The 27,069-nt window shown below is 38.4% G+C and overlaps 1 protein-coding gene and 2 long non-coding RNA genes across 7 annotated transcripts; 2 read left to right on the top strand and 1 right to left on the bottom strand.

Moving 5' to 3' along the window:
• On the top strand, positions 1-26,109 carry LOC135075698 (glycoprotein-N-acetylgalactosamine 3-beta-galactosyltransferase 1). 4 transcript variants are annotated; one of them, XM_063970150.1, is made up of 8 exons: positions 1-192; positions 15,199-15,329; positions 20,384-20,616; positions 21,081-21,219; positions 22,774-22,870; positions 23,362-23,488; positions 25,061-25,215; positions 25,848-26,109. In XM_063970150.1, exons 1-8 carry the CDS (start codon positions 187-189, stop codon positions 26,016-26,018), a joined length of 1,059 nt encoding a protein of 352 aa, XP_063826220.1. In that variant the 5' UTR covers positions 1-186; the 3' UTR covers positions 26,019-26,109. The 4 variants fall into 4 exon arrangements, with proteins under 4 accessions (XP_063826220.1, XP_063826224.1, XP_063826223.1 ...); XM_063970153.1 differs by lacking the exon at positions 1-192 and adding an exon at positions 343-362; XM_063970151.1 differs by lacking the exon at positions 1-192 and adding an exon at positions 348-436.
• Positions 4,365-8,281, bottom strand: LOC135075512 (uncharacterized). 2 transcript variants are annotated; one of them, XR_010258037.1, is made up of 5 exons: positions 8,044-8,281; positions 7,861-7,970; positions 7,622-7,777; positions 4,712-4,835; positions 4,365-4,624 (listed from the first exon to the last, which is right to left on the bottom strand). It is a non-coding gene; the product is annotated as an uncharacterized LOC135075512 (long non-coding RNA). The 2 variants fall into 2 exon arrangements; XR_010258038.1 differs by having other exon boundaries at positions 7,861-7,981.
• On the top strand, positions 13,129-14,231 carry LOC135075708 (uncharacterized). Its single transcript, XR_010258097.1, has 2 exons — positions 13,129-13,761; positions 14,122-14,231. It is a non-coding gene; the product is annotated as an uncharacterized LOC135075708 (long non-coding RNA).
• Positions 26,110-27,069: the final 960 nt, after the last annotated feature.

Below are 27,069 nucleotides of genomic sequence, written 5' to 3' on the forward strand. Positions count from 1 at the left end.
TCGTTCGCGATCGCGAACTCGTAATTTGTGCGGTCGATTTCAACGATTGAGAAAATGTTTTTGTGGTTGTAAAAACCTCGAAGAATGTAAAAATACAAATAAAAAATAAATACTGAAAACTGGAGAAATTAAAGTTAGGGATGGACTTGTGCAAGCGTTACTAGAAGCGGACAAAAATCCTACATTATGACGGTAAGTTTGGTGGACACCTACTGTTGTTATCGTATTTTGTAACATTTATATTAGTTATCTCGTTGCCTACATCCTTTCAATGATATTTTCATAGATCACTCGTTGTATTTGATCCTATAAAGCGCGTACGTTTTGTATCAAAATGAAAATAAATTGATTATGTTGTGTTGGTGAGACCAAGTGTTTATTTTGTAATAGAAGTGGTTTTAACGCGAATATCAGCAATTTTCCCTTGCATAATTAGGTAAATTATTATTACTTAACTGTTTAATCACTGTTTTTATCCTATTTATATTTGACAAAATATTGATCACCAGCTTACATTTAGTTTCAATATAATTTACTTTTTATTGGGTTTGATTTTATCTTTTGTTTTTTATTTAATTATTATAACAATAAAGGGGATCTATAACATCAAAATACACTTGACCTTATAGTGAAGATAAAATGTTAATACCTACTACTGTACGGATAAAAAAGAAAGAACTGCCTAAGGTGGGAATTGAACCTATGACCTTTTACTTGCCGAGCTATTCAAGGAATGTTTAAAAGCAAACAAACTGCTAATATGAAGGATTTTAGAGGACCAAAGGAAAGGATTTCACAGATTTAAGCAAAACCAAAACAGCATTAAGCTATTCTAAAAGCTAACAATTATTGTCCTCCCATATACCTCTTTAGTGAAATAAAAATAGAAAAACAAGTTTGGTATGTAAAGAAGAAATCTGTAACAGATACTTAAAATTATACCCCCTTACTAATAAAAAGTTACACAGTTGTTGAACACTATTTTAAAATGACATTTCCATACTAAACGTAACTTTAAAACACTGTTCAACAAGCGTGTAAGTTTTATTAGTGAGGGGGTTAGTATTTAGAGTATTGTGTTGTGAAAAAATAATTTAATTTTGTCTTATTTGTTTGTTTTTATATATGTCACCGGAAAATAACAAGACTCGTAAGTTGATCAATTTTCTAGGTAGATGATCAACTCTCGGAAAATAATAAACGGCATTTGAAATGTACTATTTAACGTAAGTATTTTAGTAAGTTGATTAATTTACGGCGTCTTGCCGTTAAATCATCCGACAAAGGCAAGGTGTACGTTGATTGGTTAAAAGACTCACGTGCTTTTTTTATAGGTACCGCTCCCCGCCACCCGGCCGCATCATATTTTTTTTGCATTATAATATTGCCTATCACATGGTCGCTTACCTAAAGTTTTAGCAAGATTGTACCTATTCTTCTATCATTTGAATAACATTTTGGATTTTTTCACTTGTCCACTGAGTTTTTTTATTTTCTGTATTTAGCCCACTGTAGTACTTTTGTAACTCTGCAGCAAAGTGTTCTCAATCAACAAAATTAGTATTGCTCACTGATTGTTCGTTTATTTCTACCACTACAGACTCCATTTCACTCATCATAAATAAAATGACGCGTTGTAATGAGAATTATTATCAAACAAAACAACAATTGCTAATTTTACTACTGTAAATAAAGAAAAACAAGTACGGACTAGATAGATTTGTTTAAAAGTTTAAACCGGTAATGGCGGCGGCCGGGTGGCGGGGAGCGGTACCTATAAAAAAAGCACGTGAGTCTTTTAACCAATCAACGTACACCTTGCCTTTGTCGGATGATTTAACGGCAAGACGCCGTAAATTAATCAACTTACTAAAATACTTACGTTAAATAGTACATTTCAAATGCCGTTTATTATTTTCCGAGAGTTGATCATCTACCTAGAAAATTGATCAACTTACGAGTCTTGTTATTTTCCGGTGACATATATAAAAACAAACAAATAAGACAAAATTAAATTATTTTTTCACAACACAATACTCTAAATACTAACCCCCTCACTAATAAAAAGTTACACAGTTGTTGAACACTATTTTAAAATGACATTTCCATACTAAACGTAACTTTAAAACACTGTTCAACAAGCGTGTAAGTTTTATTAGTGAGGGGGTTAGTATTTAGAGTATTGTGTTGTGAAAAAATAATTTAATTTTGTCTTATTTGTTTGTTTTTATATATGTCACCGGAAAATAACAAGACTCGTAAGTTGATCAATTTTCTAGGTAGATGATCAACTCTCGGAAAATAATAAACGGCATTTGAAATGTACTATTTAACGTAAGTATTTTAGTAAGTTGATTAATTTACGGCGTCTTGCCGTTAAATCATCCGACAAAGGCAAGGTGTACGTTGATTGGTTAAAAGACTCACGTGCTTTTTTTATAGGTACCGCTCCCCGCCACCCGGCCGCCGCCATTACCGGTTTAAACTTTTAAACAAATCTATCTAGTCCGTACTTGTTTTTCTTTATTTACAGTAGTAAAATTAGCAATTGTTGTTTTGTTTGATAATAATTCTCATTACAACGCGTCATTTTATTTATGATGAGTGAAATGGAGTCTGTAGTGGTAGAAATAAACGAACAATCAGTGAGCAATACTAATTTTGTTGATTGAGAACACTTTGCTGCAGAGTTACAAAAGTACTACAGTGGGCTAAATACAGAAAATAAAAAAACTCAGTGGACAAGTGAAAAAATCCAAAATGTTATTCAAATGATAGAAGAATAGGTACAATCTTGCTAAAACTTTAGGTAAGCGACCATGTGATAGGCAATATTATAATGCAAAAAAAATATGATATAATGAATATTGGTGACGAAAAATTTTAATATTAAAAAGAAAATCCCATTCTGATAAAACGATACGGATTGTACGCTGAATTTACCAGCGAATACATGATGCCCACGTTGAGACTGGTCATGGACGGCTGACGTCTGAGCTCCAATATATTTTTTAATCATTTTTCATTTATTTAACTATATAGCATATCCGAACTTTAATATCCCTATCTCTAAAATATAAATATTAAAACAACATATCTAAGTGTTTGTAACTCTATGAATAAACACTTGCTAAATGCTTATAATTAATGCTGTCGACCAATCAGAGAAAAGTGTATTAAGTGACGGATAATAGTGTACCGTACGGAGGGTACTTTGGGAAGTTGTTGTGACAGTACGCTTTTTTAACATCTCCTAAGTAAATTATTCGTAAATAGTGTTAAAATTATTATTTCGTTCTGAAAACTTACTGAAAAAGGTCTCTCGACCCTGATCTTCATCCTGTGTTGTTTGTGACGCTCTTGGTGAACTCATAATAAACAAAAACTCAGTTCAAACACAGTGCACTACCTCAAGCTTTATTGTCACTTTTTCACACTATTCATTTCACTCGCTAAATATGTCGCCTAAGAACAAAACTTGCGGGGGTTGCTTGAAGAGGATCGAAGATAAGCGGAGGGTGCTGACGTGCCGCGCGTGTGGGCTGCACTATGATCTGGAATGTGCCGGGGTCACAGAGCAGCGGTACCACAGCACACTTATCGGCGAGCACCGGGACAGGTGGCGGTGCGTCACCTGTGTGAGCGCGCAGCCCAAGCGTGACAACTCGAACACGCCGGTCCGGGCCGCCGTCGACGCCGTCACCGTGAGGAGGGGCGCTTCCGCAGTGAGCCCCGTCAATCTGGACGTGTCCATGCTGGAGCGGCCGCCGCTGGACGACACCGCGCACAACTTGACCGTGGAGTTGCCGGACTTCCACGCGCTGGTCCTCGAGTTGAGGCAGTTCCGAGAGGAGGTGCGGGAGGAGATGAGGCAGCTCCGCGAGGAGGTGCGTGAGGAGCTGAGGGCTGTGTGCGCCCGGACCGATGCCGTGTGCGACGAGGTGCGGAAGCTGACGGGCCGGGTGACCCGCTGCGAGGACAGGGTCGGAGCCGTCGAGCAGCGCCTGCACGCCATCAACCTCGCCGTGCAGAGCGGCGCCACGGCCGGGACGGCGCGGATGGACGCGCTCGAGCAGCGGCTGGAGGCCGGGGCGGCGCCCGGGCCGGGGGCGAGCGCGCAGCTGGAGCGCACCGTGGCCGAGCTCAGGCTCGAGCTCAACGAGCGGGACCAGGAGGCCCTGCTCGCCGACCTCGAGATAGGCCAGCTCCCGGAGGAGAAGGGGGAGAGCGCCGTGCACAGCGTCGCGGTGCTCGCCGGCCGGCTGGGCGTGGCGCTGGACGAGCGGGACGTGGTGTTCGCGGAGCGCGTGGGCGCGCCGCCGGCCGAGGCGGGCGGGCGCGCGCGCCGCCTGCGCGACGAGCTGCTGCAGGCCGCGCGTGTGCGCCGCGGTGTCACCGGCGAGGGTGGAGCGAGAGTTTTCATCAATGAGCGCCTGACCCGGCTGAATCGCCAGCTCTTTCACCGGGTTCGGGAGGAGTGCCGTCGTCTCCAGTGGAAGTACACTTGGACCAGGAGGGGCCGCGTTTTCGCTCGTAGAGGCGACGGCGCGCAGGTGTTCCAGCTGCGCTCTATGGAGGACGTTGTGAGGGTGTTCGGCTCCCCGGCGCAATGACTGGCGGTTGACTGTAAAATAATAAAAATATTTACTAAGTCACACATTCTTTGTAAAACCAATAGTATCAAATCATCTTTTGCTAACAACTGGCTTACCCAAAATTTGTTTTATATGCTTCATTTATTGCTTTTTTGTCTCGTTGTTGTTGGTTCGGTACTGATAATTTCCAGCGGTGATACAATTTCACACTATCACAGGTTGTTCCAGTGTAGGATATTGCTGAGAAAAGAGAAACATAATTTTAAAGACTACATCTCTATTCTAAATATTAACTTTTTCAAATTATTTTTTTTTATTTATTTGAGTAGTGTATTTACACATAAAGACCATCTCATTAAGGCAGTTCAATGTTGTTTATATAATGTACAAACATCACAGGCCTGGGGTTAAAGAATTTATTAGTCGGTTTTTTCAATGCGGGGTCTCTCTGTACTAAACAGGAGGAATTTATAGTAGCAATGAATGACTTGGCTCCGGATATAATGGCTGTAAACGAGACCTGGCTGAGGGCTGGGGAGGGAGACAGGGCTCCTAAGCTAACTGATTACCGACTGAGACATACCCCGAGGCCATGCCACATTAGGAGAGGCCGAGGGGGTGGGGTAGGTTTCTACATACGGAGAGGTATAAATGTGAGATCTTGTTCTCATCCCAGCACTACGGAATCGGTAGAGCAGATGTGGATTTCTACACGCATTCTCAATCAGGTCATAGTAGTCGGCACAGCTTACAGGCCACCTTGGCAGGATCCTGAGTTGTTTCTTAATGCGGTATCTGAGTCTATTGCCTCATTCACTTGGGCGGATGGACTAATTTTGACTGGAGACTTTAATATAGATCTGCTTGATGAGAGCAGTGGGAGATGCAGGGAGCTTGTGCAATGCTTACACAGTCAAAACCTCAAGCAATTAGTGACTGAGCCAACTCACTTCACGGACCATAGCGAGACTCTAATTGATGTGATTTGCACAGATTTGCGAGCACTCCGGGTATCAGTTAGGCATTCTCCGGATTTGGGAGGGCACGCCATGCTGTCGGCAGAGTTCAGGATTAAAGCCGAGAAAATCAGTCCCCGATGGGTGACATACCGGCCTCTCAAGGACATAGTCCTGGAACAACTGGAACGGGACCTAAGCACCGTCGATTGGAGTGGTCTCAGACTTAACTGTCTCGACCACGTAGACCAGCTCGTGGAGGCCTTCACACAATGTGTCATGGGATTGATGGACTTACATGCTCCAATAAAAACACGTAGATTCAAGCATCCCCCGCATCCTTGGATCACTGATACCATCAAGGAAATGATTCGTGTTAGAGATGACTATCACAAAAAGTTCCAGCAGCAGAAAACCTCAGACCTCAAAAACAGTTACAAAACTATGAAGTACCTAGTCTTGAATGCAATTGAATGTGAGAAGACCTGTTTTTTTACTAAGCAAATTAACAATAATTTAAGCAACTCAAAACAGCTCTGGAGGAACCTAAAAAGCACTATACTGCCAAACAAAAAGAACTTTGATGACCTGCCTTCATCATTCAATGACCCAGATCTGATCAACACACACTTCCTGAATGTGCCAGGTGAAAACAGAGTTACAATATCACAATTGACCTTTTATGAGCATCATAGGCATAGTAACGCTGCCACCTTCACACTACACACAGTTAACGAGGACTCAGTCCTTAAGACCATCAGGGGTCTGAGATCAAACGCACAGGGTAGTGATGGTCTTACTCTGGACATGATTTTGCTCACCTTGCCCTACTCGCTGGGGGCTATTACTGCAATGGTCAATCGATCGATATTGGAAGGCGTATTTCCAAAGAATTGGAAGGTTGCGGTTGTGAGACCGCTACCCAAGACAAGTCAGCCTATCACAGTTCAGGAACTCCGACCTATAAGCATCTTGCCGTGCCTTTCAAAAATATTAGAAAGAGTTGTGTGTAACCAACTTACTGACTATCTTGAAGCACATGACATCCTCCCTCGTTATCAGTCTGGCTTTCGGAAAGGGTACGGCACGACAACTGCACTGGCGGATGTGGTCGATAACTTGCTGGTTGCTCAGGATCGGGGGATGCTAACAATTCTCGCACTACTGGACTTTTCTCGGGCTTTCGACTCAATTAATATTTCTCTGCTGCTATCCAAACTAACCTATTATGGCCTCGACAATGGTTCAGTTAAGTGGTTCCACAGTTATTTGACCCAGCGACTGCAGTGTGTGGAGTTGAGAAGGGTGGACGGCACTTCGATGAGATCTCAACCTCAAATGGTTACTCGCGGGGTTCCTCAAGGGTCCATTCTGGGACCAATCCTGTACATCCTATACAGTGCCGACATCACTAACACTATCGCAAATTGTCATCACCATCTGTATGCCGATGACTTGCAGGTGTACCTCTCTTTTGCACCGGCTGAATTTGCCGTTGCTGTGGCTAAGGTGAACAAAGACCTGAACAGCATCTCTGACTGGAGCAGCTCAAATTGTTTAAAGATTAACCCAAAAAAGTCCCAGTTCTTGGTTATAGGGACACCCAAAAACATTGCTAAACTCAAAGATGTAACTCTAAACATTAATATAGACGGAGAACCTATCGCAAGGGTTGACGCAGCCAGAAATCTGGGACTTGTTATGGATTGTAATCTGAAATTTGAAAATTATGTAGCGGAGTGTGTAAGAAATAGTCTCTATCGGCTCAAACTCCTGTACAAGTTGCGACCCTACCTGAGCGAGAAACTCAGAATTCTACTCTGTGAGTCCTTGGTCCTCAGCAGATTTAATTACTGCGACTCTGTTTACGGTCCGTGCCTTCTGTCAAGAACATCCAGACTTATCCAGAGAGTACAGAATGCATGTGTGCGGTTCTGTTTTTCGGTTCCGCCTCGCTCTCATATCACCCCTTATCTTAACGCCGCAAATATGATGAAGATGGAGGCACGTAGAAGACTTCATTTAGCCACCTTGATGTTTGGAGTCATTAATACAAAGAAACCTAAATACCTATTCCTAAAGCTGGATTGGGTCCACAGCGGATATCCAAGGAGGCAGTGCACCCACATCTTTGCTACTCCAAGACATCGCACTGTGGCATTTCGAGGCTCCTTCAGATTCGCTGCGTCGCGGTGCTGGAACGACCTGCCCCCGCCATTGCGTGCCCTGCTTGTCAGAAACACCTTTAAAACTCATGTAAGGAAGCACTTTATCTCACTGCAAAAGACGAGTGGCGCAGATGCACTTACAGGGGGATGTACACGACGTGCGCGTGCGTTGGCAGGCGTGTCCCAGCATAAATAATTTCTAGCGTCCGGTTGAGCTTCGACTGGCGGTTTCCCCGGCTTTTTGGCGCACCCTAAAACAATCCTTCCATTATGCAATTGGAATGGAACGTAGAACCAAATAACCATCAGATAGGTAATGCTTACCGGGAAGTGCGGTGCGGCGTGTTTGCCGGGCTAGGTACGAGCGAGCGGGGTGGATCCACGCGAGACATTTTCTCTCTCTTCCTGCTGTCGCCTGCCGCAATTTCAATAATAAAGAGCTTTTCTCGCTTTATTACGTGGCAAACACATGGCATAAATGGCGTCTCTCGCGAAAATTTGTAAAATTAATGGCTGTTCTGAATATTTAATTTGCTGGGTAACCTTTTTTCTCTCCGTGACAGTTTTTTTCTCTTTATTTTAACGTTTTTTTTTTTTTTTTTTTTTTTTACACCGCTTTGGGAACTTTCATTTTGCCACCGCTGTCGTGTATTTAATCGTGTATTTAACCGTGGCATTAAAAAGTTGCTGTAATGCGATCTTTATCGATGAACAGTATTTTGCATTATTTACTTGGAATGTCTTTCTTTGGAATAATCAGCCAATTACCTTAAATAAATAATTAGTACACACTGGAGTTGTCAAGCCGATTTATTTTAATTTATTACGATACTTACGATATCATCTGTGCGATTAATCGATAATTCGATTTTCGAGGTTTTGTTGTTGTTGTTTCTTGTTATGTTTTTTTTATTTTTATTCTTCTCTTGTGTTGTTTTGATAAGTTATTTGTATTTTTTTTTTATTCTTGATGCGTACTGTAACCGAATTATACACACAACCCTGCGTTGCGTGCCCCTTGGAGAGACATCGAACTTTCACTAATTATAATTTACGGTTACATTATTTTAGACGGTGTCTTCTCCAAGGGTTGCGCAATAAGCAAGGGCGTCCGCGGAAGACCAGCTTCGTGACTTGCCCTTTTGAGCATGTCACGATAAATGCTGAGCGGGTGCCTATTGGCACAGTTTTTTCTCACCACTTGTTTTTTGATAGCCTACATATTTTGTGTTTTTGTTGTTTTTTTTTTTGTATTGTGTCTTTTTTACTGTGTCAATAAACCTTTTCTATTCTATTCTATTCTATTCTATTCTACCGTCAAATAGTACTCTGGGCAACGATTGGCCCATTTGTGGATGATTTTATTTGTAGCAATATTAATTATTAAATTACGGCTAGGCACCGTAAGTTGACCAATTAGCTAAAATTCAATGCGTTAAATAGTACATTTCAACTGCCGTTTATTATTTTCCGAGAGTTGATCAACTACCTAGAAAATTGATCAACTTACGAGTCTTGTTATTTTCCGGTGACATATATTAACCAAAGATTCCAAAACTATTGTAAGTCTGGTTAAAATTTCACCTGCTGAAGCTTATGTTAACCTGTTTTTCTACTATTTAGATTGTCAAAGAGGGCAAATTTTGCAGATTAATTCTATTTATGCCTATCACAGATTATTGTGTCGTTTAAAGTGATAATCGTTTGGCCACATTTTGACCAGAATGGCCAATAAGGAATATGCATCTCTAAGTTCATAAATAAATGCATTAGTCAAATCCTAGAATTGCTGTAAAATAAGTTTTAAAACAGGAAAGGAGACGAAAAAGATATTGAATGAAGAAACTATGTTTTTCACATGACACACACTATCTTACTTATATGAAACGTGTTCTAATTAGAACACACATATTTTTTTTATATTTGTTAAAGAAATACATATGATTTGAAAATGCCAAGGCTACTGAAATGTGAAATCTTTGCATATCCTACTTCCTACTTAATATTATAAATGCGAAAGTTTGGATGTTTGGAAGTCTGGGATGTCTGGATGTTTGTTACTCTTTCACGCAAAAACTACTGAAGGGATTTTGATGCAACTTTGCAGTGTTATTGTTTAAAACCCAGAATAACATATAGGCTATAATTTATGACGATCTGTGACAAACAAAATTTCACGCGGGAAAAGCTAGTATAACATAATATATTCCTTATTGGACCTGTTTACCAGTTGACGAAAAGCCAACTACCCTGTATTTTCCATCATACTATGTGTAGGCGTGTAGGCGTGGTTATCGGTATACGTTATCGAAGTTTCCAGCCAATTTCTACACTAATTGGTCACAGTGATACAATTTTATGGTAATTTTTTAACAGTTTTAATTGTTCAAACGGGCATTCGATCTTAGTTTCTTGCAAAAAATTATGTGAAAATAATAATAAAAATAACGAATGGTTTTGAATTTTCAGTTTTATTGTTTGTCATTTAATTGGTTTTTTTTATTGTGCGTTCAGTATTATGTTTAGTGCTTAGTGGTTAGTTCTGTTCAGCAAAATAATAAAAAAATAAAAAAACAATCATGCAAACTGTATGTATATTTTTTTTTAAATACACAGATAATAAATTGAACACTATTTTTTATTGTTTCAAGATCCATTTTACAAATAATTCAAACAAAGTTTCTTAATCGTAATTTTTATGAATAAAGATCATTTAGCATTTAGGTATAATATTTTTTTACAATATTCAAGGAATTTAACGGTGTCTACCTAGTTTCTTCTTATCAAGTAGACAGCCTTTTACTTTTTAACTAGGTAATAAATTAAGTTTGCAATAAAAAAAATTGAAATACCAGCTGTGTAATGCCAATAAATCAATAATATTCTATAAAACACATCAAGGTGACAGTGGCATTGCACATTATTTAAAAATATGTTTATTTTATTATAACGTCAATAAATACCTTATTGTTTACAACTTAACAATTAATGTTTGTCTGCCTCATAGTCATAATGCACACAATATAAACTATGTCAAATAAACAGTATTATTCATAAAAATGACTTGACTTTCAGTTAATTCTTATGCAGATGTAATTCTTTTTATTACTTACTATTATAAAGTTTTAAATAACTAAACTAATTATTAACAGTCTTACTGTACCTAACACTTATTCGTACTTTAAAACAATTTACTCTATCTTTTATTACTGTCTAAAACCATAGCTGGGCACCGTTAATCAAATAGTTAACTTCGTTAATCGTTAAACCGTTAATAAAAAAATTAACTTCGTTAAACGTTAAAACGTTACATTTCGCAAGATTTAACGCAAGTTAACGTTAATCGTTAATCCGTTAACACAAGATAATAAAACGAAAAAAAAAAATTGTATGCAAAGTTCAAATACCCTTTTTTCAATTCTAAATGATCCCAACTCTCCTTCATATCTTAAGTCTCAGTTTAATCTTCTCAGCTCTACGCACTCACGTCAGCTCCGCTCCTCCAACAAGTCCGTTCTTTCCACCCCTCTTCACCGAACTGGTTTTCTCTCCGACTCCTTCCGTCTCCAGGCTATAAGGCTCTGGAACTCTCTGCCTGAAGAGACCAGGCAAGCGTCGAGTAAGTTTTCTTTTAAAAAATCAGTCCATAACCATTTCCTCCAAATGATCTCATCTTCATGAATTGTAATTTCAGTTTAACCCAATCATCTATTTTATGTATGTATTTATTTATTGTATATTTTATATATTATTTATGTATGTATAATGTATGTAGCATTATTTGTTTTTTTTCTGCTCAACCCAAAGGTAAACTGGTCGAGAATGCTTTAGTGCATTAAGTTCGCCTTATGTACAAATTTATTTTGGCATTAAAGTTTAAATTAATAAATAATTTCGAAAGCTTGTATCGCGCATGGAATTTATTCCTCTTTTATGTTTGCGCTACAAGCTTTCGAAATTATTTGAACCTTGCATAAGTACAATTATTTTTTTCGTTTTAGTACAACTGCATTTCAGAATAAAAGCTTGTTTTTAAAAAAGTTTTGTAATTATTATAATTATATTTTACACTTTTTAGTAGTATTTCAATCTCAGAGCCTTGGTTCAATTACAATACAATTTAGCACTAAAGTGCTCGAAAAGACAAATCCAGCAAACCCAAACTCGATAAGTTTCCACCACATTTCGTTTAGCAATTCCTATGGTTACCTCCTGACTCCATCATTAGGACCCTGGACATCATCTAGTACTAAAGTGCTCGAAAAGACAAATACTTACAACGAACCCAAATTCGATGCGATGCCGCCGTTTCATTTAGGAGTTCCTATGGCCACCTCAAGACTCCATCATCAGACCAGTTCAATGGTACCTTATCATTGCATTGTCATCGTACTTACATAAGTATACCAAATTTCAGCTCAAACGGTTGAAGAAAACTGGTCTTAAATTCAGTTGCAAGAGTTGTCACACACATACTAACAAGTGTCGTTATCGTTAGTGATCGGGTGGAAGCCCAAACGTACTTGTCAGAACGCGTTTTACTATCGTTTTTCAGCGTGCCTGCTGTATCTTTTTGGTAAATAGTAGGTACTGGATTAACGATTAACGGACTTAAGATAATTTAACGGAAGTTAACGAGTCCGTTAACATTTTTTAAAGTTAACTTAAAAGTTAATCCGTTAACAGAAATGTTAACTTCGTTAATTAACGATTAACGGATTAACGAGTTAATGCCCAGCTATGTCTAAAACTTATGAAACCATGTTACAAACTTGTTACAAATAAATAAACTAACTAATAAAATATGTAATTATGTTCGAAAATAACTCAAACTAGAACATTTTTCTAAACAGTAACTTTCTGAACACACTTCTAACACTGTGTTAGGAATTTCACCCAGCACGTAAAAAACAAACAGCACGATATTTGTAAACAAACAAACTTAGTGTTCATGTGTAAACACCAGTCATTCCTTCTGTCTGTGCGCACTATTTGGTCATATTGTTGCATAGATGAGTGATAGACTGTCCGCACACAAGTGATGTTCAAGATGCGTTATACATCTTTAGTGAGTTATAGTGTGTTCTCGTCTCGTAACTTTTTATTTATTTAACTGTATGCGAATTTATTGTAACTTTATGAAAAGTTGCAATTAATTCGCATTAAGTTACCTCTTGTAAATAATATTATAATTTTATAATGTACCTACTAACCTATTAGATATTTAGTTTATATTCAGTTTATGATAATATGCCCGCATAATGAAACTCATTACTTCATCAGTTCTACTTCTACTATCAAATTAACTTCTATTTATAACTTATAAATAAATCTTTAACAACTCTATAAGTAGGTACTTTAGAATATTGCTACATTAATATTACTGTCCCATAATAAAAAAAATAATGAGTATTTCTCAAAAAAAATGTACATTTTGAAAAAAAAAAGTGTGCTTTGAAACAGTTCAAAAGTTTTATATTTATAAATCATCACACAAAAAAAACACACACACAATTTTGAAGGATGAATATTAATCTTTAAGATAACGAAGAATTATAGCTATAATCCTACTTATTACCAAATATTTAGATATTTTAAAAATAGTCCTTTTTTACCTTTCATACAAAAATCTGTTTGCCACCCTAGCTTTTTCATGTGTTTTTGTTTCATAAAATGCGATACGTAACTAAATTATTGTAAATTTCTTTGTATTATCGTTCTACAGTAATCGCAGTTTCTGTATCAAATTGATTTTCTATGGGGTGTCATAATGAATTGGCAATTTAAAGCAAAAAAACAAAATGAGTCGCTCTCATTTACTATTTCGTTATTTACTCTTTAGTTACGATTTATTTCTACTTTCCCATGGTTTCTGAACAATTCCGTATTTATTTTACACGGACAACAATAGCTGCACTCTGAATGGCTGTTGGCCTGACGTCTCCGCCATAACATCTATCGCGAAAATTAGTGAAAACGTGTGTGTTTTGTGGGATTACTTTTTCGTAACAGGCAGTAAAATCAGCGATTTTATATAGAACGGTAAGTCTTCATTTAACCATTTTTTGTAATACGTGTGGTACGAACATTTAGTAAGCTTTTATATTTGCTGTAACAAATTTTATCAAAAAAATACTTGTTTCTGATCTCATTTTGTCTAATATTTCGTTACGTTTTTTACGAATTTCGTTACGTTACGAAAAAGTACAACATAATGCTGAGTGTATACTGTTATTACCTGACTAAGCATAGTAATATTCACTACTTAATTTATTTCAAAAAATATAGAGCGTTAATAACAAAAGGATTGGATACTATCTGCTTTACAGAAGTGCCACCAGCAAAAAAATATCAAATCATTTAGATTACGTTTTTATGTGATTACTTCTTTTGTTTTTTTAGGAATGCCGCCAAAAACCAATGCCGAAAGGCAAAAAGCTTACAGAGAACGACTCAAAATGGATAAACATGATGGAACAAAAATAATTTTATTAAAATAGTATGAATGATTACTCCCTTATTTTATTTCTAACCCCTTAATATTACCCCGTATTTGGGTGCATACTTACAAATATTTCGAATTGAATAAATGAAGAGCATTCACAATATTTCGCCAATGTATAACAAGCCTTATGGCCTTACTATTTCGTTACTACTATTTCGTTACGTACATTTTTTTTGAGAAATACTCTAATACATTTAACTTTAAAACCTAACCATAACTTTGAATGATGACCTATTCCTAGTTCTATCTAATGATGATGATTGTAAGTCTCATACAGTCGATAACACAACAAAATTTTCGTTGTAAAATAGCATCTGTTACAACTAAATAGAGGTTACAGTGTACAGCTTGATGTGCTATAGTCTGTTCATACAATACAGCGGGACCTAAAGCTGTTTAAATATTTTGTGGCACATGAATTGGGTCGACAATAAAAGCAATTTACGTAATAGGTCCATACGTAGGTACACCTACGTCTGTTTGATTAAAGTACAGAGTTTCGTATGAAATAAGTACACGTTTGATCCTTATAATATTGCTTTAAAATAGTATTAAGTAAAAGAATATACATATCGTATCGGTATTTGCAGAAGAAAAGTTTTCTTATCTTAATGAGACTTGCAATTCACTGAACATTCCTAAAATGGTCCGACTAATATTCCTTTTGCAATCGGCGCGTTGAAAACTAAAAATTTGAGTAAATAAAACAGACCCAAAACGAAGAACTATCAATCATGATTCCATTAACCCAATAATTACACATAATTAGCGTTTTATTTGTTATCACTGGAATACGTTTTCATTCATACCAGACGAGTCACAAATGTCTGTGGTTGCGTACGTATTCGTAACACCGGCACACTCGCGGCATAGCTCGCGTTCACCCATAACGAGAACACACTTTTAACGCGCTGTGAAAGATGACTAAAAATTATTTTTGTCCAACCTTGTCTGCTATGTGCCCCACTGTGCAGGCCGAACCGCGGGTGATGGGTCGCCGATTTGTGCTAACTTTGGTGATTGGGATCTCAGCCGGATTTAGTTTCGCATACATACTATTAACTTCCACTGGATATCCAAAAGAAGTGGTCTTTTCTACGTACAGGTAATTAATTGTTCTAATTGCATGTGCATGTGCATTTTTAATGTTGCATGAGATTGTTGTATGCTAATCTTATCTTAAAAGCTAATTTTGTGTCGCATTTACTTTTATTTTATTATCGTTTATGCTAAGCTTTTGTTTAAAAAGTTTATCTTAGGCAATTACACAAATATTTATACGGAAATACTTGTGACTAATTTGTATTTATGACTAAATCAGTATTGTAATTCTGTGAAATAACTAGTAATGTTTTATACCGAACATTGTATTTTGGCGCGTATACAGTTTATTGACAGGAGATGTACAAAACACCTATCTATAAAATTACCTAGTAGATCGATGTCTGTTTATGGAGATTAATTAGGTATGTCAAATAATATATAGGTACCTGAGAGAGAGACTGTTTCTGTTATGATAATAAATCGTGTTCGAGTGGTTTGAAAATAAAAAATAGATTACTAAATAATGACGAAAACTAAACGAATCTTAGTTTAGAGTTCTCGTAGCGTATTATAAAATAAAATTAGGAAAAAAACCTGAAAATCTTTTGTATGTAAATAACATATTGTGCAAAAAAACTTAACGCAAACTTTCTTAAAGTAACGCAACTAAAAAACAACTAACAACCAACTTTAAGTTGTTACGGCGTTACAAGCAATAAATTATTTTAAAAGTATGTAATAGTTTACAAAGCATATAGAATAGGATGATACATAAGGTAATGATTGCCCGGTCAAGAAGATTTTAACTCCAGTTGTTTAAGACGTGCATTATAATATTAGTTGCAAAAAACAGTTTTTAGTGGTTTTGAGTTCATTGCGAAGTATAGATTTAAGGTATTTTATGCTATCAAATGTTTGCCTACTAATTAATACATAATTACGTACAAGTATACAAAAATTGGTATATCCACGAGGGTTATAATTTCATTCGTCGCGCTGATTGCCGTAATGATTATCAACAAATTAGTTACACACATTAAATTAAAGTGGCAATTTCGTGAAACCATAATTACTACATGTGTAATTTATTATTTTAATGAAAATAAATACATTTGCGAGTGGTGCCATTCGTGCTTCGCGCCAATTGCGATTTCTGTGTCATCAAGTCCTTATCGTTCATTTCAGTTAGCTCATTTATAACTGAGAGGGATAGACATATCCTATAAACACAGTAATACAATATAATCCTATAAATACAGTAATACAATATAATCCTATAAATACAGTTCTAGGGAATGATTCAGTTTGACAGAAAAATACTACATAAACATATCAAATAGATACAGATGCATATTTAAACGACTATGTCTCTGGATAATGATAAGATATTTGCCCCCTTAAGAATTCGAACCTACAACCACGGCTGGCTTAAGTCAGTTTCGCGAACCACGAGACCAGACACTAATATAAGTACGTTTATGTATGATTTATTTATTTAATCTGTTATTAATGTTGTACTAAATTACTGTACAATGGCGGACTTAATGCCAGGTGGCATTCTTTACCAATACACCACAGGTCAAGCTAAGAGAAAAAAAAAGACTCTTGTTCCGAGTTCCGACCCTTTGCACTTGTGGCGACATCTACTCGCCACTACAAACTAGTCTACCAACAGATGGCGCTGTTACAACTACACTATGGCATACACCACCGCGCGTACAAACCTGCATCGCGGTGACGGAGTTTTCTACCCTGTCAAGTACATATAGACAAACCAAGATGGTGTAAATAGGACCTTGGTCCCCGAGCATAACACCCGCTCGGAAGGAAGCACTAACATCTAGCTTCCTTATTGTGGTTGAGCATCATATTCCCACATTGGTGACCCCGACGTGATGTGAGACGCAACCCCTTCATCGTCACCATCTTCGGCATCAGCCTCCGCCATCCTCACCATCTCCGCCACTCCGTCATCAGCTCCAGTCTTCAACAAGCCAGCATCCAGCCTTCAGGGACCATCGCAGATCGCAACCGACCTTCCTGGTTCCTCGGCAGCAAGCAACCGTCACTTCACTGGTCACGGGTACAGCTCTGGCCCAGCTCCACGCCCGACCATCGAAGACGCCTCCGCTCACTATCCCGACTCACCGTGGATAGAGCACCGCAACCGGCTCGTCTCGACTCACCGCAGACTTGAGCACACTGGCACTTGTAAGCTCATCACGCACAGACTGCTGAGCTCATCCTGACGTCATCCACCTCCAGTTCTTCCGGGGGGAGTGGTGTGGCGACATCTACTCGCCACTACAAACTAGTCTACCAACAGATGGCGCTGTTACAACTACACTATGGCATACACCACCGCGCGTACAAACCTGCATCGCGGTGACGGAGTTTTCTACCCTGTCAAGTACATATAGACAAACCAAGATGGTGTAAATAGGACCTTGGTCCCCGAGCATAACACCCGCTCGGAAGGAAGCACTAACATCTAGCTTCCTTATTGTGGTTGAGCATCATATTCCCACACACTTATTAAAACGGTAACGTCCAAAACTACATTTTAATTTTAACTCAAGTCAGATTAGTTTCAGTTTTAGAAATCACTAAAAAATAGAGGCATAGAGTGGAACATGAGATTTTAAATTTTTAATTTAGGTAGGGTAGGTAGGTAACTGTTATCAGATGTAAAAATTAGTTGCACTTTATTGCAATTTCTTTTTCTGCTGTAAAACTAATCGTAATTTAATTAAAGTAAGTATAATTTACCATATAACATTTTTTCATTGAGTTTGAAAATACTACTTTGTAAATGTATTGTGAAATTAAAACGAAATTTTATAGATTCGACCTTCATATAAAATGCCAGAAGAACACTCACTGCTTACTTAGAAACACTCGTAGACATTTGCAGGGTAGGTATAATTTTACACTAATATTATAAATGCGAAAGTTGGGATGTCTGGATCTTTGTTACTCTTTCACGCAAAAACTACCTACGAACAAACAAAATACGAATATACAATTTGAACGGATTTTGATGAAACTTTACAGTATTATTGTTAATAACCCAGAATAACATATAGGCTATAATTTATGACGATCTGTGATAAACTAAATTTCACGCTTCTTTTATGTAAAGCTAGTTTTACATAAAAGAGTATTGTAACAAATTATGACTTTTTCTAACGTAGCAATCAAAAATTTAAATTCTAGACGCACTTGAATACCGTTATTTTGGTGTTGCTGTGTAGCATTGTCAAGTAGAACACCACTAGATTACGTACGCTAATTTCACGTACAATTTCACAATTTTCACCTATGCGACAAAAGATCCCATAAACTTTATAAACGTGCGTCAACAGTGCATTTTTATTGCAAAATCGCCTTTAACACAACTACATAGATGCCACAGATGTGCTGTCAACTGTCGTCCGTACCACAGTTCATTTTAACTTTATTGAAATACTAAATTATTGTTGTTGTTACAAATATGTTTTATTAAATAACTACATTTTGCTTTCCAATTTTATTCAATGATAATAATATAATGGTTCGAGGTTCTCTATACTTCGCCTTATAGATTAATCACAATACAAATGTGATGAATTATTTAAATAAGTATTTACTTATTGAACCGTATGTTTTTGTGCCCATTTAAAAATTGCTTAGATGTTATTATTTTGCATGAAAATAATTTCTGGTGTAATAGGTAATTCAAGTTATCTTGTGGAGCAGTGTTAGTGTACAGTTTTGTTTGTATCCTGCAAATTACATAATAATATTGTTTTTTTATTTTATAAGTAGGCATTAGGTACGTACGGGTGTGTACGGTTCCTCTGACTACATTTTTTTTACAATTTATGTACATAAATACAATAAAAGGTTTGTATTTTATGCTTTGTTGGAACATGAGATGATAATGTTATCATAACAACCTACGAATGCAATGACAACACTGACTGGGGAAACCTAAAATTTAAATGATAACAGCTTTCCAGAGCTTATCGAATTAGTAACTGTCGGGTTATCACTAACTGATAAACAATGTTGGAGTTCACTACAAACCGATCGAGCTAACTGCTCACCTCGTTGGAATGCCACTCTCCCGAATACCTCCCAGCGTTCTTTTAGGCGCGATTGATCCAATTCGCAATTGGTCTAAACGTAAAAATTTAAAAATTCGCGATTAGTCCAATTCGTGATTGGTCCAATTCGCGATTGGTCCAATTCGCTATTGGTCCAATTCGTAATTGGACCAATTCGCTTTTTTCTGCAATAGTAGTAAACGTTGAATAAGCTCTTTATTTTTTTCATTTTGGATATCCTTTTATTTTGGATCAATTACGAATTGGACAATAGCGAAATGGACCAATCGTGAATTGGACCAATCGCGAATTTTTAAATTTTTACGTTTAGACCAATTGCGAATTAGACCAATCGCGCCTAAACGCCCGCGTTCGCCCCGGTCTGTTCCAGAGCGTCGATGTGACGTCACGGCTGCCAGGTGCGCAGTTAACTCGACTGGCTTGTAATTGTATGCTTGCAGACAGTATTCATGTGTTCTAGTGCATTCCAATTGTTTAATTTAGCCTAGATCTAGCCTAAATTGGTATACTAGACATCAATTTAAACTTGATCGATATGCTAGTTGTGAGCTATGAAGTAGTGTTTGACCTAGAACCAATTTATCTGAACCTGTATTTTGGCTATTAATATGGTAGAATATTGAATGTGAACGAAGTTTTTTTTTTGTGCAAATTGTTTTAATTTTAATGCACATTTCGTTGTTTTCTTGTGCTTTTTCTCGAGCCACTGACGGCTTTAGATACCTTAAGCTGGGTTGCACCATCTTATTTTAACGTTGACAAACGTCCAAAATCTGTCAAACTCCATACAAAAAGCACCGGTTATCGTTATAGTTACTACGGTCAAAGTAAGATGGTGCAACTCAGCCTTACTGATTTGCTCTAAAGTTGATGCGAATAAAGAAGTATGTAACGTTCATATTTAAAAAAATATGAGCTCAGGAATAAAACTACAAACAGCTTACCTCAATTTTTTTTTATCTAACAAGCAAAGGCATTCAAAATTAAAATCCTATGTAATTTCCAGAGAGTCAGTTAGAGATCTAGAGAAGCATCCTATATCGTCAGTAGTTGACCATGGAACCGATGAGCCAGCGCATAGAGATGAAGACCGCACGGTGGCCGATGAGCTGGCCAAAAGAGTCAGGGTTCTGTGCTGGGTGATGACACAACCGAATAACCATCAGAAGAAAGCACAGCATGTCAAAGCCACGTGGGGGAAGCGATGCAATAAGCTGGTGTTTATGAGTACGGTTGAAGGTAAGATAGTTTTAAATAAATTTAATTATAAGCGTAGCCCATAATTGAGTAGATTCCTGTGGTAGAGCGGTGCGGGGCTAACATTATATCGATAAGCTACGTGTCTGAATCTAGGGCCTAGACAAAATGACATTTGTGACATTATTATTCGATATCGCGTTCGCTTCTCGTACCCGTTCTTATTTACGTTTTCTTTTATGCATGACAAGGGAGGTATTTGACCGCAATCGCACCTGGTGTTAAGTGACATGCAGTCTAGGATGGTACATATCTGCCCTGTAAGTGTATATTTACTCTTGCCTTGAAAAGGCCCAGATTATAGTGTTCAGGAAAGAGAGCAGAAAGAAGCTGGAACGTAGCGATTTCCGAGTTAAATCTGTCACATAACTAACCTTACCTAGGGGGCTGGATGCCCAATCTTATGAATAATCGTGCAGCTCACTAACTAAAGTGTTACCTTCCAGACAGTTCGCTGCCAACAGTGAAGCTACCGGTTAACGAAGGGCGGGACTTCTTGTGGGCGAAGACGAAGGCAGCCTTCCGATACGTCTACGAGCATCATAAGAGGGACGCCGACTGGTTCCTCAAGGCTGACGATGACACGTAAGTTTTAACCTTGAGGTGAAGCAATAAGAGCGATCAATGTTTCTTTAAACCAAGCTTAGCGCCAAGGATAGTGTGCTCCAAAGAGTTGTATCTTCCTTCTATTAAAACAGTGAAGTCCAGAGAACCCTAAATTATGATGTCAGCCCTGATTACGGCTAGGGCAGCTGGTAGGTACCTGTATTCTAAAAGGTTTATTATTGGAGGTAGCATTACAAATAATCCCATGAAAAATTTCCTGGGTTGGACGGGACACATAGCTCGTAGAGCTAATAGCTTGGGGTAGAAGTTCTCAAGTGGCGACCATGGGCCGGAAGACGTAGTGTGGGCAGGCATCCCCCTAAATAGATCGATGATCTGGTGAAGACGAACGAGATATAGTAGAAACAGCTCGGTTGTCGAATGGCATGTGCTGATGTACGCAATATTTATAGCGTTTAGTGGTAAATGACCTCAGGAAGTAATTAAATTACTTCCTGGGATATTTTTGAATTCCCGGTTGTTTAATTTATCTTTGCTGTGTGCCAGGAATATTTTTACTGTAAATAATAGCAGACAAGGTCGTAGTTAACATTTCCGCTAAAATTATGGATACCATTCGATAGATTCAGAATTAGTTATCTATTTTAGGATTTGCCATCTGTTCTTTGCTCGTGCCCGCACGGCTAGATCTCATCTTTACAAAATGTATAGAGACCAACACAATCCTAAATGCGAAAGTTTGGATGTCTGGATGTTTGTTACTCTTTCACGCAAAAACTACTGAACGGATTTTGATGAAACTTTACAGTATTATTGTTTATAACCCAGAATAACATATAGGCTATAATTTATGACGATCTGTGACAAACTAAATTTCACGTCGTGAAGTGAAGCCGCGGGCAAAAGCTAGTGTTGTTCATATTATGATTCGGACTGCGTTCACGTGCTGTTTATTTTACAAGTAATAAATGTTTTATTTTGAATTTCCAGTAATTCTAACTTCGAAGAAAATTTTGTTATGGTTAATGTATGTTGAACAATACTGAAGGACATTTTGTGAATTCCTTGTTATCGATTGCTAAATAGTATTTACATATGAAATGCAGATAATGTAGTTTATAAACGGTCGTGAGGGGGAATTTCACGGTGAATCTGCTTGTATTGTTGGAAATGAAAACAAATTAAAATTCATAGATAAACCGTGAAGGCAATTTTCAAACAAATAAAATAAAAAGACAAGGATTCTAGCTGTTAAATAAGAATAACGTGTTAAATCGTGATCCAAGTTTCCAACCAAAAAACATAGTTAAATAGCGAGTTTAATAAGACAGTAGAATAGCCTCTTAGTCTACGCAGACTTTGTCGGCCGATAGTTTAGTCGGGCAGTTAATCAGTATGGGCATGTATGGAAGTGCGCACATTACACCGATTTGGTATCGGTCGATTCTTCATGAAAATTCTAAGCCGACCCAACCCAACTATCGGCCGAATGTCTGTAGTCTTCGGTGTGCCTTAAACTTAGGTAGCAACTATTAATTGTGTTTTTAACTCAAGATATTTTTATTCTTCCAGGTATGTTATAATGGAGAACTTGAGATACATGCTGGCTGATTATGACACCAACGAGCCAATATACTTCGGGTGCCGATTCAAGCCGTATACCCCACAGGTATGATATTTTTTACTACGGCCAGTGGATATTGGAAAACGAGGTTAAAGACTCGATTTAATTTTAAGTATAGATATTGTACCTACTAATCAAAGTACATAATGTGTGCTCGATTTGATAAATGTCCCCCGCCACACAATTTTTTTAAGTGTCAGTATCAAATCAACATAGTTTGACCTCCATAGAAAACATAGGATAAATTGTGGTAAAGCAGGCAAAGCCACTCCAAGTATTTCCTAAACGACCTGTCCTGCGCTTAACGCATCCAGAATCCAGATACAAATTCTTTATTGCCATTCCACACGTTTATGGATGTTCTAAGATTACTTATAGGTACAGTATGGACCCTGTCGGGCACAGCAAACATTGACCCGCCACCCGCGACCTTCACCAGATCGTAGGTCCAACTAGTGTGAGGCCTGCCCACATTACGTTTTCCGGCTCTCAGTCTTGAACTTTTCCGCGGGTAAAAGTGAATAATATATTTCCAGGGCTACATGAGCGGCGGCGCTGGTTACGTGCTTAGCCGGGAGGCGCTGAATCGGTTCGTGAACAAGGCGCTGCCTTCGCCACACCTCTGCAAGGCGAGCGACGGCGGCGCAGAAGACGTTGAGATTGGTAAGCGCATTTCCTGTATTCCCACTAACCTACCCTATGTCCTTCTGTTTAATTTCGTTGCGGGTCCAATGACAGTTTAACTTTCCCCCGGGACAAACTTGACTCTCACTGGTTGGGCTTTTAATGACGGTCAAGATGTAGATCCTGGCTACACAGGAGTTGCAACGGTGGAAACGAGAGGTGGGAATTGTTCCGTACCTAAAATGGAGGTTAGTTGACTTTATATGCTTGTTTTACCAGTGGATAAGTCGGGAAAATGCCTCAATGGCATCAATGTCCGTCGTCTCTACAGATTCGGACGTGCCGAGGACAGTAGTTCGAACCATTCGCCGCCACTAGACTATTGTGATTAGAGATGAAACGGATAGTTGTTTGGCCGGATACCGGATACCGGATATCCGGTCAGCTGCTAGGCCGGATAGCCGGATAGTTGGCCCATTGTCTCGTTTCATGTCGTGACGAGTTTAGCGCCGCACAGGTGCTTCGAACGCGATCTGTGGGTCTATTAGTAGACCAGACTAGTCACACTTTTCGAAAATCGAATCCGTCCGAATAGAATGTCAGATTTTGCCACTTGTCTAGGGGGCAGATCAATTCGGGTGATTTCGGTTGCTATCGTGAGTGTGTGATTGAATAGCGAAAATTAAATTAGTTTACTTGATGCGTAATCTGACTGAACTGCATGCATCATGTCATCAGACCATCAGTGAAAAAAATCGCCTTTTTTATTTGGCAATATTTCGACATTAACAGATATTTATTATTTATGTATTCGTCATTAGAGTGAATAGCACAGAAAAAGAAATTAGTTTTTTGAAAGGCCTTAATATTATGGCTTTTTTGTAACTTTTTGGACTTTAAATAAAAGCCGTTATTATTATAAACCGTTTTATTGATATTTACCTCAAAGATTAATGTATTTCATTTTATTAATAGGAAATTGTCGTAGTTTTTTAATATCCGGTATCTGGCCGGATAGTAAATTTAGGCCGGATATCCGGCCTACCGGATAGTTACCGGATATCCGTTTCATCTCTAATTGTGATGAACCCATAATACAGCTCGAGGGGTTAATAAGACGACAGAAATAAATTACTAATAGTAATTTATTGTTAGGCGGTTATCACACTGCGCCGCGCTCCGCCGCGAAGCGCGTGTTTTTTAATTAAAAAATCACGCGCGCGGACCCGTTGTCAGTGTGTTGTGCCGCGCGTGTTTTCTATACAAACTGAGGTACTTGCATACAATGATTAAATCTGTCGCCCCGCGCTCCGCGGTGGAGCGCGGCGCAGTGTGATAACCGCCTTACTGTTTCAGACCGGTTGATTTAAGCCTGCAACGTCATAACTAAAGTTGTACCAAATATGTGTAATATGTATCACTTAAGTATTTTTACCACCTGACCTCCCGAGTCTGGGTTCGATTTCGATTCATTTTCATTGAAATTTAAACCTTATTACAGCGGAATACAGTACGCTGTGTAGAATACACGTCGGGACTGTACAATAAAATAAATAATCTATACAGCATGTAAAAAAACAAATACAACAGGTTTTTGTATGGCAATTACAGGCAAATGCCTAGACAAGGTGGGCGTGAAAGCGATGGACTCCCGGGACTCGTTGAACCGCGGCCGGTTTTTCCCGTTCGTGCCGCAGGACCATCTGTTCCCGAACAAAGACAAACGCTTCTGGTACTGGCAGTATATCTTCTACCCTTCTGATGAGGTGAGTATTCATTTTATCCATGATTTTAAAATAACATTACATAATTGTTATGCCATCGACTGTCGCCTTTACTAAACTTTCTGCATGAACCAAAGGTTGACCGGTGGGGAATGCTTTAAGCACGTTTAGTACGTTGTTTCGTGTTATGCTCGGAGTTTCCCTGCGTGATCGAATCGGAAATGAGGAGATCCGCAGGAGAACCAAAGTGACTGACATAGCCCGCAGAATCGCTAAAATCAAGTGGCAGTGGGCGGGGCACATAGCTCGGAGAACTGATGGCCGCTGGGGCAGGAAAGTTCTTGAGTGGCGACCACGAGCCGGAAGACGTAGCGTGGGCAGGCCTCCCACTAGGTGGACCGACGATCTGGTGAAGGTCGCGGGAGGTGCCTGCATGCGAGCGGCGCAGGACCGGTCTTTGTAGAAATCCTTGGGGGAGGCCTTTGTCCAGCAGTGGACGTCTTTCGGCTGAAACGAACGAACGAACGAAAATCTTCATAAACTGTTTATAATAATGGTGCCCATTATAAACAATCGTTTGTAATACTTGCTTGCTTTGCTAAGTTTGGGACTAGAAGCGTAGTGTAAAATGTCCAAGGATATTTATTTATTTAATGTCTTTTTCCTTTTCACAGGGCCTAGACTGCTGTTCGGACCACGCAATATCCTTCCACTACGTAGGTCCACAACAGATGTATGTATTAGACTACCTCGTATACCACTTAAGGCCGTACGGCATTCGCTTCGGCGGCGGCGATTTACCCCGTATACTAAGAAACGACACCAAAGATACAGAGGTTCACTAGAACGATAAGTGTACTAGGAAACAAATATGTAAATAAGTAGGCATTGAAAAACCTTAAGAGACGTAGGTGCGCGGCTTAAACCGGTTTTTTTTTTGGTTGAAGAACGAAATGAATATTGGTTTCGATCGAAACGAAATTTATGCAAAAACCGTTAAAAGAACATAATAATAACGGTATTTTTCAAACCAGTTTCGAGCCTTGGCAACATATCATCAGCATGACGGCAACAGTCTAATCATTTAAAAAGCTAACCATATTGTGGCCCTATATTGTAAAAAAAATAAACATATTGTCGAAACATGGTCGACTATGGTTGCAAGTCGTACATAAACCGTACACACGTTGATCCTTTAGAAAAGGTTGCCGAACAGGCCATTGAAATAAACTAGATAAGGAAGGTAGCTTTTTGTATAACGTCAATACAATGCCCCATCATCGTAGCTCTCGTTTCGGTTTTTATAATCCAGACGAGAAATTTAAAACTTATGAAACCTTGGCAAACTATTTATTTATTTTTACTGTTGTCCAAGTACCTATTCTTGGCTTTACGAAACATTAATTTTTACTGCTGTCCAAGTACCTATTCTTGGCTTTACGAAACATTAATACGGCCTAACTGATGTTCTCAACAGTCATTTAAAGTCGTTAAATAAATCAATGTTACTTATTTCGTACTGAGCATTTAAAATGTGCTTTTAGAGGCTTAAAGTAAGAATTTGAAGACGACGGCAGACAGCAAAAGCACGCTAACTTGTAGTAACTGTATGCAAGCAATTATGATCCAAATGACATGGGCATAAGGTGCATTCTTCGTCGGCTCGAAGTGACAGAATAATATCCAAGTTTTTGAGTCTAAGAGCGCTATCACATTAGGGCGTTAGTACCGCGACTGCAGCGCGGCAGCGGCGTTTTTATAATGTGAAGGCATGTATCCGCTGTCACATAGTATGAAATTTTCGGCAGCGCGTCTGTCGCGCGTTTGTCACGCTGCTAAATCGTCTAAATGTGAAAGCGCTTTAAGGCTATGCGCGCACGGGTGACTTTTTGTTAC

The sequence above is a fragment of the Ostrinia nubilalis genome, chromosome 10 (genome assembly GCF_963855985.1).
Source record: "Ostrinia nubilalis chromosome 10, ilOstNubi1.1, whole genome shotgun sequence".
NCBI classification, from domain to species: Eukaryota; Metazoa; Arthropoda; class Insecta; order Lepidoptera; family Crambidae; genus Ostrinia; species Ostrinia nubilalis.

Bases quoted from the DNA above. Each gene is read 5' to 3' on its own strand.
- LOC135075698 (XM_063970150.1), top strand. The intron at 21,220-22,773 runs GTAAGTTTTAAC...TTATTCTTCCAG, and splicing joins CTCAAGGCTGACGATGACAC to GTATGTTATAATGGAGAACT. The intron at 23,489-25,060 runs GTAAGCGCATTT...TGGCAATTACAG, and splicing joins CGCAGAAGACGTTGAGATTG to GCAAATGCCTAGACAAGGTG.